We start from the raw sequence: 12,694 nt of genomic DNA on the forward strand, positions 1-12,694 counted from the left end.
TGCTTAGTTATGTAATATTCAATGATAAAATTCATTTTGGATAGTGACATAATTTTGTGTCCCCTATTTTCTCTTATAATATCATCCATTTTGTCCATTACTCTGATATCTCGACCCAGCCACTCTGGCACCATAAATGTGTTCAAAGGTATACTCGTTAATCTCTGCAATTGACAATATCTAAGTCATACAACTAATCATCAAACACTTCAATAGAATAACTATAACTCTTTACTTGTGCATAACTAAATAATTAATCAAAGTTATAACATTAAGGGTTATTAGACCTCTTTTTAAGAATTGGGTCGCCAGAAACCTAAAAGTCTTTCATCCTGCACCTCCAAAATTTTTTTAAATTCCCAAAAAATCCTTTAACCATGTAAGAAACCCACGGACACCACACCTCCAAAATTACTTCCAAATATCAACACACACACACATATGTATTACATATGATTTTTTTATATTTTTATTAAATTTTTAATAAATTATATTAAAATATGATTAAAATTAAATATTTAAATTTTAAATGAAATTAAAAAATTCAAATAAATATTAAATACTATACACATTAAATGTATAAATAAAATAATTATAATAATATCAAAAAAATAAATAAAATTAAAAATAAAATAGAAAAATAATTTAAATTAAAATAGTAAAACTTTAACTAAAAACAGAAAAAAAAAATATAATCTAAAGTAATTTTTCTTTTAAATTTATCTATTTTATAATTTTTAATATTTTTAATATGTGTTTTAAAAAATAAAATAAAGTAAAAGTTAGAAAACATAAATTTTAAAAAGAATTAAAAATATTAAAAATAGAATTGATTTTTTTGATTTCCGAAAGTCGACTTCCGGTAATGTTTTTTGACATCCAGAAGTCGACTTCCGGTAATAATTTTTGACTTTCGGAAGTCGACTTCCGGTAATGTTTTTGGACTTCCGAAAGTCGACTTTCGGTAATAATTTGACTTCCGGTGATACATTTTAACTTCCGGAAGTCGACTTCCGGTGATATATTTTGACTTCTGGAAGTCAACTTCCGGTGATATATTTTGACTTCCGAAAGTCGACTTCTGGTAATATATTTTGACTTCTGGAAGTCAACTTCTTGTGATATATTTTGACTTCCGAAAGATATTTTGACTTCTGAATTTCCTTAAATGGTCAAAAGATTTTTTGGAAAGTTAAAGAAATTTTGGAAGTGCAGAAGAGATGCTTGCAGGTGTAGGAAGAAAAACCCAAAACCTAAACCTATACAAGGTCCATAAACTAAAAGGCCCATCCTAAAATAGTATAGTCGGTGCACCTAGACACTTGGTGGTAGGATTGTTGTTGGTTGTGGGGATGACTACTTGCATTGTATTGCCCTGAGATTCGAAGACAACATGAAAAGTCTGAAAAGCTATAGGTGGAATTGATTGTGTTTTAAGTCTGAAAAGCTAATCTACAGTGCTCTAATAATAAAAATGAATGAATGAATAAAAAAGTTATTGGAGGCTGATTATCTTGCTATAACATTCAACATAAGATTTTAGGCATAAATATAATCTAATTTTTTATGCATATGTTCAATTTAACCTTCATTTTTGTTTTGTGTTCAATTAGATTTTTATTTTCGTTAATTTTGATCAATTTGATTTTTTTATTAATGGTGTTTAAATAGTTAACATTTGTGAACCGTGCATGTTACTTGTCAGCTCTTGATTTTTTTTTTTAAATTTCCAATGTCAAGTCAACATCGTTATACATGTCAATGTTAGTGTCACATGTCAATTTGTATTTGTATTATTTCTTTTTTGTTCAATTTATTCTTTAGATTCGTTATTTTTCTTCAATTTTGTCTTTGTATTCGTTACTTTTGTTCAATTTAGTCCCAATTTTAGTTAAAGTGAAGCAATTTTGTCTCTTTCAAATTGACACCAAATTTCATTTTTTTTATAAATATTATACTAATATTTATTTTCTAAAATTGATATTTTTATTAATTATTTTTGAAATTCAATTACAAATTATTAGATTTAATTATAAATTAAATATAATTGTTAGATTTAATTTTTAAATAGAATACAATTATTTAAAATATTATTAGAATATAAATATTAAATTTTTTCTCTTAATAATTATATTCTAAAATATTAATATTTTTAAAATTGACATTTAAAAGTATTAGAAATATTAGAAATATTTTAGAAAAGTATACTAATATTTTTAAAATTGACATTTAAACATAAAACATTTTATATTTTAATTTCTAAAACACAATAACAATATTAAATTTTTTAGATTTAAATGTCAATTTTAGAAATGTTGTTATATTTTAAAAAAAACATTTTAAAATTATATTCTAGTAATATTTTAAACGATTATATTTTATTAAACAATTGAATCTAATAATTATACTCAATTTATAATTAAATCTAACAATTTATAATCGAATTTAAAAAATAATTAATAAAAATGTCAATTTTAGTAAAAATATATGATATTTATAAAAAAATTAAAATTGGTCTTAATTTGAAAGGGACAAAATTACTCCACTTTAACTAAAATTGAGACTGAATTAAATAAAAATAATGAATATAGGGACTAAATTGAACAAAAATAATATATAGTGACTAAATTGAACAAAAATAATGAATATTGAGACTAAATTGAATAAAAGAAAATAACACAACCGCAAACTAACACTGGCACAATTGTAACTTGATATGTGGACAATTTTTTTAAACTTTAAAAAAAAAACAAGAGTTTATATGTGACAACATTGTTCACTAACATTTACTATTTAAACACCATTAGCACCATTAACAAAAATGACCATATTGATCATAATTAATGAAAGTAAAGACTTAATTGAACGTAAAATGAAATAATGACTAAATTTAACAAAGACAACAAAAATGACAACCAAATATTATTTAAGCAAAATTTTTTTTAAAGAATAAGATTTTATCTCATGATCAAATTTTCTTGGAAGAATATTGTTTACTTGACTTGAGAATGGAATCATATATTTGTCATTTTAATTTAGAAAAAACAGGAAACATATTATAATGCAAATAAATGAATAGTATTTATGGTTTTTTTTTTTAATTCTGGGCAAAAATTATGAACCAATTTTTATTCAATTGTACTTAGCTGCAATATAAAAATTATTAAAATATCATGTGTATGAATGGCTATGTAAAAAAACTATATTATTACATTTTTTTATGTATTTATCTATTCTATTTTAAAAGTAACAACTTTATAAATTTATAATTTATAATTTCCTTAAAAAATTATTATTAAACACTAACATCATTTTAGATTTATTAAATTAATTATTATGTATTCATAAAATAAAATATATTTTTACTAAATATTTAGAAACACATTTTATAATTATTTTTTACAAACATATTTCTTTAATAAATTTTAATAATTATGATTATGGATGTCAAAAAAATTCGTACTCATGGATATCCATAAATAAAACCCGCAGCAGGTAGGAAACGAATATTAAAAATGGATACCCGCTACTCGCAGGTACGAGTATTTTTGATACCTGCATGTTAATGGGGCAGGTAGGAGTATCATAGTATTCGTACTCGTAGATACTCGTACCAGCTAAACTTTAATTCCCACAAATACCCTTATATATATATATATATATATATATATATATATATATATATATATATATTAGTAAAAAACATTTTGACCTAATTTTTTCTAAGCTGCACATCTTGTCTTGTCTTTTGTCCTCACTCTTCCAACTTCAAGTATTGCTACATTGTCTTCTTCCAGGTACACTCCTTGACGTTCTTCTCTTTCTTTTCTTTGAAATTGGGCATATACATCAAACCCTATATAGACAATAACGTGTATGGTATGCTTGTTGTCAAATGATGGAATCAAAATAAGAATACTTGACATGTGGCAATTGAGGTTTATTATTTGTTTATTTTGTTTATTGTTCAGGAATCAATTGAAGAGATTGATCAAAGCACTAATTAAAAAATTTTCATTCTGTTGAATGTCATTTTATATTTATTTTTATAATTATTTGGACTTGTACGAACTTGAGTTTATTTGAACTTTATTTAAAATTTATGACAGTGGTCTATTTTATTTTATTTGAATTTATGATTAAATATTTTTTTTAAATAATTTTGTAAATACCCGCGGGTACCTGTGAATATTTGCGAATATGAAAAAAAAAAGGCGAATACCTATATAACGGATATCCAGCAAATATGAGTACGGGTAGTGGTGGATATTTATCCAACCGGGTAAGGTATGTGAGAACTATTACCCGTACCCTACCCGCCCCGTTGACATCCTTAATTATGATAATAAAATAATAATTTTATTTTTTATTATCATTGTATAGATGGGTACAGATGATCATATGTGTGCATGTTTCCACTAACTAATTTTATGCGCTTAACACACTGTGTTTACGGGTTTTTTTTTATTCTAACAAAAATTCATTAAAGCATAAAATGATAATAAAAGTAAATTATTTATAAATTTTTATTATAAATAATCATTTAAATTTTAAAAGTAGTTATTAAAAGAATAAAATGGTAAAATAATTACTTTAATTTATAAAATAATTAAATTGAGATAAGTGAAAATGAAAATGTAATTATGTAATTATTTTAAGTTAAAAATTGAGATAACAATCATTTATTTTTTTTTATTTTGTATATTAAGTAGTAAAATATTATGTAATGAAATATCATGAAAATTACATTATATTGTTGTCAATGTTGTTAGTAAAGTAATGAAGTAGTAAGTAGGAAATCTAAATGATGTATAATAATTTTTATTTTAAATATAATAAATAGAATCGATATCAAATATAGTGCAGTTAATTGATTTTACGAAATAATTATAATAGCTTGTGACCCAAGTAGGGATGACAAATAAACCCGCCCCCATGGGTATTGCCCGAACCCATACCTGTTTTGACAGTGAATCCCAATATTGACTGGGTATGGATATGAGGATGTACATATTTGTCTCGTCCCCGTCCCCACATCCATCAAAATATTCATCCCCGTTTAAATTATTAAAATATTTATAGTCAATTAAGTAAAATTATATATATATATATATATATATATATTTATTTATTAATACACACTTCTTATTTTTTATTTCTTCTTATTATTTGGTTTGCCATAAAATTCATTTGCATATCCAATATATTTTTCATTTTATCATAACTTTTATGCCATTATGTTTCAATGATGTATGTCAATTAAATATTTTTTATGTCTCACATTTGAATATTTCTATTTATTTGAATATTTTTATTTATTGTATAGTTTCTTTTCACATGAGAATGTTTAACACTCTCAATTTAAGTGTTCAATAGCATAAACTTTTAACTTACTACGTAATCTACAAAAATTATCTTTTTTACTCTATTATTATTATTATTTCATTTGAATAACTATTTTGTTTTGTTAAAACAATTTTTGTTATTTCTAAATCATTGGTTATGTTGATATGTAGAAGGTTTTCTTAGATCTTTAAAGGATTTTTCATTTTATCATACCCTTGATTATATAGTTGTTTTTCTTTGTGTGATTTCAATTAATGGTCTCTCAAATTGTTTCCAAGACACACATTTGATAATTTTTTAATATTCTTATTTGTTTTTTATTTTCATAATGTAAAATACTATTTTGATATATTTTATATAATTATCTTTTATTTTTTAACTCATTTTCATACTTTGATTTTGTCACTATAATTAATTAAATAAATTTTATTTACTATAATATAAAATTTTAATGTAATAGTCATGAATTTCTTTTTACCATCTCCCAACATATATTGAAGTTCAAAAGATACAATATATGTGTTAAAATTTTATTATTATTAGTTTAATATTTGTTCTTTGCAGTAAAGTTATTTATTAGAACTTTTATTAGTATATAAAAAAGATATTCATTAGAATTTAAAAAATTAAATTGAACTAAACATATATTTAACATATATTTTAATCTGAATATTTGTTTTCCTTTTTTATTTTTTTTTTAAATTAAATTTTATCAACTACAATTCATTAATGTTTGCAAATTTAACATAAATTTTGGTTCTCATGAAATTTTATTTGATTTTCTAATTTAAAATATATACAATTAAAACATAATTTCTTTATAAATATTTGATATTGGAGAAATAACCCTCCCCTTAATAATGAATATTTGTTAATATTATGTTTCCTTTGCCATAATTTTTTATTATTTTGTAAAAATTAATTAATTAATATTAAAACAATAAGAAGGCTGGTATGGGTAGTATAAATATTCAAATGTAAGACATACAAAATATTTAATTGACATACATCATTTGAACAAAATTGTGATAAGATCAAAAACATATTTGGAGATGCGAATGAATTTCATAACAAACCAAATAACTTAAAGATCACATGTGTAATATGTATGTACATCTTCATATATCCAATTGAAAAGGTCACGTATTCCTCGTATCTATACCCAATCAATGTGAGAATTCCCCGTCAAAACAAGAATGAATTCAGATAATATCATAAAATGAGTTTATTTTTCATCTCTATGTGTAACAAAATAGAATTAATAAAGATACTTTATCATAAATTTTAGTATAATTAATTATCTTCTTAAAATATGATATTTACTTATATGCCAAATAAAATAATATATTGTAAATAACTACTGTATTATTAATTCAATTTCACATTAATAAAATGATAATCAAAATAGTTAGATGTAAATAATTTTGTATTATTAATTGATTATAAATATTTTATACAATTTTTAAATTATTATTATTATTATAAAAAGCCAATAGGCTGATATATTTTATGATTATACCATAATATAACAAATACTTAGCATATATATATATATATTTTAAAAGTTTAAAAATAGTTATATGTTTCAGGAATATTTTGTATATATATATATATATATATATATATATATATATATATATATATATATATTAAAGTAGTATGGATTGGAAATATAATAAATGGGGACACTTTTTATAGTTTTGAATTGATAATTAATTTGACATTTGAAAGATGAATTTCTGAGTGGTAGTGGCTAATTAAGATTTTCATATATTTTAGAAAAAAAATTCATCTGTTTAGGTATAAATCTTTTAAAAACATTTCATACATAAATAAAAATTTATCTTTAAAGTTAATACTGAAATCGTTTATACGAAAATTTTAATAGGTACGTATCAGTTAGCACATGACCGATTTGGTATTTATTGTTATTCTTATAATTTTCTACTCTCTTCTCAACTGTCTCGCCGTGTTCATCTCGCGTGCATAGCAGTCAGAAAAACACTGCGAGAAAGAAAAGAAGAATCATAGAGGAAAGGAAAAACCCCTTTTGACCATTGCGCCTCCGTTTCCATTTCCCTATTGATTCTGCCAACAAAGCCTTTTTTGGGTTCTTGTGTTCGTCTTCTGATCATTCCTCTTCTCTGGGGTACGGTTCTGTTTGTGATCAACCCCGATCTTTTTTCCCTTCCCGATTCGGATTCGGGTACCCAGTTGCGCCTGTTTTTCTGGGTGTCTTCGCTTTTGGCCAAAGTTTCGGTTTTACATGGTGAGAAAGTTTTAAAGGGAATTAATTCTATGTGGGTTTCGTTCATATTGGCCAATCAATGTTGACTGTATCATCAGTGTGGTTATGAAGTAATATGGAAGTGCTCTTTGCGCGCATAACCCATCAACGACAACATCAAGGACAATAACATGTCGTTTTACATTGGTCGCGAGGCTTCTAAGGTTGCTTATTTCTTCCCCCTGTTGATATTGTTTTTTCCTTATTTGTGTTCTTGTGTTAATGTTTAATAGGTATTTGGTGTGCGTTTGTGTAGCTATGGAAGAGAATTTGTGCGGAGACAACTACGGAGATCAACCTCCTCGCTGAGAATTGGAAGTACCTTCTCGCTGGTCTTGTTTTTCAGGTTTTTTTTTTCTATGATGATCAACCTTAAGCAGTGATTGAGTGTAGTTGCTCATGTTGTGGTTTCCCTTTTGTGTAGAAGGTTTCTTTTCTTTTCCTTTGATGAGGATATTAAAACAATATTTGCAAGTGTTTTACGTTTGTTTGATTTGAACTCTACTTTCATGCTACATGGAGTTCAGTTGTTCATGTTGTCTGTCGGCATGATTAGTGGTACAATTGCTTGCTTTTTTTTTTTTTCTTTTTTTTTTCTATTTGTTTCTGGTTAAGAATGAATGAATGGATGAAGTATATAATACTATCGCTTGGTTTAATCACTGAAGCTTATTTTGTCAGCGATAATAAAGTGCCAGATTTGATGGCTCAGTGTTTTATTGAGGGAATTCAGGAACTTGCAATTGCTTGAAGCATCTTTTGTTATATTTTGCAACTATGAGGATTTTGCTTTAGATGATCAGTTATTTGTTCACTCTCAAGAACAAATTTATTTACCCTCGGTTCTCTGAGACACTCTGGATTCTGGGAAGATAGTCAACTGTTTCATTTCCATCGTTGGAAACATTTAGTAGTTTGAAGTAGTTGTTGAGGTTAGGAATGTATCAACGAGATACATAACACAATCACTTGGTTAATCACTTAAGCTTATTTGTCAGCGATAATAAAATGCCAGAGTTGATGGTTCAGTGTTTCATTGAGGGAATTCAGGAATTTGTAATTGCTTGAAGCATCGTTTATCATATTCTGCGACCATGAAGATTTTGCTTTAGATGATCAGTTATTTGTTCCCTCTCAAGAACAAATTTACTGACCCTTATTTCTCCCTGACACTCTGGATTCTGGGAAGATGGTCCAGTGTTTCATTTCTATCATTGCAAAAATTTAGTAGTTTGCAGTAGTTGTTGAGGTTAGATATATTGAGTGCATCTTTAAATTTAATTTAACTTTTCCATAATTGATTCCAATTTTATTGAAAGCCAATTAATAAGCGGTTCTTTCCATTCTTTTCAATTTTTTGGATGTGATGTCAGGGACCAAAATTGACTCCGGTAGTTGTCCACAAAACCACCGAGAAACAATGTTATATGAGAAAGAATAAAAAGGACCAATTTTGTAAAGCATATGTTTGTGTGTTTCTATTCTTGCCTATGTTATGTATGCATAAAGTGTTACAGTATAGTACTTTGATTTCCTTGGTTTCTTGACATACTATTTGTTTCATTATCTGATGTCTGAATTTAACTATTCCTCTACAGTATATACATGGTTTGGCTGCCCGAGGAGTTCATTATTTACACAAGCCTGCCCCTACTCTACAAGATGTTGGATTCTTCCTTCTTCGGGTTTGTAATTGTCATGATGTTCTTTCTCTCTCTTACTTGGAAAAATCCAGTACAGAGAATGGTAGGAATGCCCATGTAACTTTTAATCTTGGTGCTGTTACAGGAGCTTGGGCAAGACAAAGCTTACATAAGTGAAACGTTGTTTTCCCTTATCTTTTTATCCTTTGTCTTGGTATAAATCCCTCTTTCCCTCTCTTTGTTTCAGTTTCACATGAACTTTTTTCGCCCACCATTTTAATATCTGGTTGGTGGCTCTTGTGATAGTTTATATTTTACCTACCAAAGGCATCATCATAATTGATTAAGAATTAAGGACAATTCTATATTTTAGTAAGAAATTTATGTATTTTATATGATAATATGATAATTCTCAAGGTAAATATGCGTTGATCGTGAAAGTATGCAGTACTGCCACCCCCTGGTGTTTCCTTGAAGTCAGAAGACTAAATTATTAAGCCTCTTATATAAATTGTTTACCATTGTGGCTTTGAGATGCTTGAAAAGTTACTCTCGAGGTCTTTGTACTGTTTGTTGACTTAAGAATGATTTGTTCGAAAATAAAAGGTATGACAAAGAAAATAAATTCAAATATATATTTTCTTATTTTGGTTTGAAGTTTTGTATAAAGAAGTTTAGTACCAATTTCGGTGAAGGATTATTTTATTCATGATTCTAATGGTTTTATTCCTGTTAAATATTTGGTTGATATTTTCTGCTACTGCAAGATTTGACATATATAATATAGCATTTCCCTATTTCAGTTCTTATTTTCCTTTTTGGCTAGTGTGACTTATTTTTGTGAATTTCTCATTTCAACTAGTTTGATATTCATTTATTTTTTTTTGTCTGAAGTTTCAAATATATTCTTTTATGTGTGATTTTACAGTGGACATTTCATCCTTTCATATTCAAGAGCAGAAAGATCTACACAGTTGTCATATGGTGCAGGGTTTTCGCATTTTTAGTTGTAAGTTTTGATCACACTTCTCATATTTGTTAAAGTATTCTTTAATCTTTTGGTAATATTAATTGAGTAGATGAGTTCTTAGTGTGATAGATTAATGATTTAGGATGAGTCAACAGTATAAATGCAGGCTGGCCTCATGAGTAATGTTGATTATTATGTGATGTTATCATGCCTTGCTTTACTTCTCTTACATGGTTAGCACAGTATATTTTTGGCCATTTAAATGTTTCAGATAAGTTAAGTACTATTTTGTATATATAAATGTGCCTGTTTTCTCCCTTCATCGAACCTTTGCATATTGTGTACCGCAGGCTTCTCAAGTTCTTCGCATAATAACTTTTTATTCTACACAACTTCCTGGTCCAAACTACCACTGCCGTGAGGTATATATGTGTAACATCTTTTATACATTTCTTTTTCATAAATTCTTATAATTTTAGTGTACTTGATTATCGTGCAGGGGTCTAATCTTGCCACATTACCTCATCCAGATAGTGTCTTTGAAGTGCTCTTTCTCAATTGTTAGTATACATTATTGTATTGAAGTTGTTTATATTTGATTTTTCTGTGTTTGTTTCTGGTACTTATTTCAATTATATCATGTGCAGTTCCACGTGGTGTGGTCTATGGATGCGGTGATTTGATATTCTCATCGCACATGATCTTTACTCTTGTTTTTGTGCTCACGTATCAGAAATATGGCACTCGAAGGTTAAATTGGCTTATAAATGTCTTCCATCTTGTTTTTGTTGAAGAATTAAGTATGTCACAAGATTTTTCTGCAGCAACTTTTGTTTGGCTAATTTATTACGAGAAATGCTGTAAAAGTTTTTAACACCCTATATTATTGTTTGGAATTACAAAATATGTAGGTCACACACCTTATTTATTGAACGTCGCTGTAATTTTCAATAAATTTTAATAAACTAGAAAGAGTGTTGGTGACACTCATTTTATTCAGTCCTTCATGTTGCATGTTTTTTTAGGTTTATTTACATTCTGATTTGTTGAAATTAATCAACCACTAGGTCAATAAAGCAGCTTGGGTGGCTGCTTGCTGTGGTTCAGAGTCTTTTGATAGTAGCATCACGCAAACATTACACGGTCGATGTAGTTGTTGCCTGGTAAGCAGAGCATATTTTGCTCTATAACGTGAATAAAACTGTGGCCTATGTCCCTCATGAGTTCTATCTTTTTGTCCTTGGCTGGCAGGTACACTGTTAATTTGGTGGTATTTTTTATTGACAAGAAATTACCAGGTTAGCAAACATTTGTCTCATGTACATAATTACATAGCTATTGTCTTTTACTTTGCTGCTATTTGGTATTGTTCTGACTTGGTTATTCTGCAGAATTACCAGACAGGTCAATTGCAGCTGCAACATTGCTACCGTTGAGCATCAAAGACAAAGATGGCAGGACCAAAGAAGAGAATCACAAGCTATTAAATGGGAATTCTGGAGACCCCCTAGATTGGGTACTTGAATATGCTTGTCCTTTCCTTTGTTCCTTTAATGTAATGTCTTTGTCTTTGATTTGGACATAACAAGGTTGTTTTGATTTGCTCAGAGGCAGAGAACTCAAGTGAATGGCAAGATCATGGAAGATGGCAATACACTCCATGCAGACTCTGCCATGAATGGTGTATAGATATAGGAGTCTCTCCTGTACAAATTGGATCCACTTCATGATTGCTGATGGAAAGCTGCAACCTTCAATTTGAAGGGTTTGTTGTCTGAACATTCAGTTGTTTATTCAAATTAATAGCCTGATTTGCATTTGTGAAATTGAAACTGGGTTGTGCATTTCAACATTTTGCAGCTCAGATCCCATGTCATGGTTAAATTATCTATACACACCATCAGCATGTGCCATAGAAAATTTTCCATTCCCTCTTTTACCCACAATATTGATCCCCACATGCATGTTGCTGTATACAGTCTTTTGGTTATTAAATCTCCTTTGCATTCACATGGTAACTAGCTCAATGTGATAGGCCCCGTCATGTAAAAGTAATGGAAACTCCAATTCTAGACCAACTTTGCCCAGTTAAAAGTAGGATGCAATGTTTCTAATGTTTTATTTAGTCTTTTTACTTGTTGAGAAGGGGTTGAAAGTGGAAATTACCATTTATTTGGGGGTTTATTATCTGTGAAATGATTACTTTGTTTGTAATCAAGAGTAACTAACACAAACGTGACTTATTCTTAAAATTCTTAAAATCAGTGACAAGTGACGTTGAGCTAGCACATGATTCTTTGACAGTGCATGTGCTCCTTTACGCATAACAATTATGTCCGTTGTCCCATTCATTGTCCCTCGTCCTCAAACTCCTTTTGAATGTTTTGGGTACCCTTATATTCAAATAGTTTCCCTTAACAACACGAACTCATTGCCGATGCAGCATGT

The 12,694-nt window shown here is 27.8% G+C and overlaps 1 protein-coding gene across 1 annotated transcript; it reads left to right on the forward strand.

The window, feature by feature from the left end:
- Positions 1-7,289: 7,289 nt before the first annotated feature.
- On the forward strand, positions 7,290-12,324 carry LOC114167399 (phosphatidylinositol:ceramide inositolphosphotransferase 1-like). The gene is made up of 12 exons (XM_085668368.1): positions 7,290-7,797; positions 7,890-7,979; positions 9,232-9,318; positions 9,422-9,490; positions 10,205-10,285; positions 10,597-10,668; positions 10,746-10,806; positions 10,894-10,996; positions 11,314-11,409; positions 11,498-11,544; positions 11,638-11,762; positions 11,855-12,324. The coding sequence occupies exons 1-12, from the start codon at positions 7,765-7,767 to the stop codon at positions 11,933-11,935; spliced, it is 945 nt and encodes a 314-aa protein (XP_085524494.1). The 5' UTR covers positions 7,290-7,764; the 3' UTR covers positions 11,936-12,324.
- The last annotated feature ends 370 nt before the right edge of the window (positions 12,325-12,694 follow it).

The sequence above is a fragment of the Vigna unguiculata genome, chromosome 10 (genome assembly GCF_037176805.1).
Source record: "Vigna unguiculata cultivar grain cowpea cultivar isolate G323 ecotype 2 chromosome 10, ASM3717680v1, whole genome shotgun sequence".
NCBI lineage: Eukaryota > Viridiplantae > Streptophyta > Magnoliopsida > Fabales > Fabaceae > Vigna > Vigna unguiculata.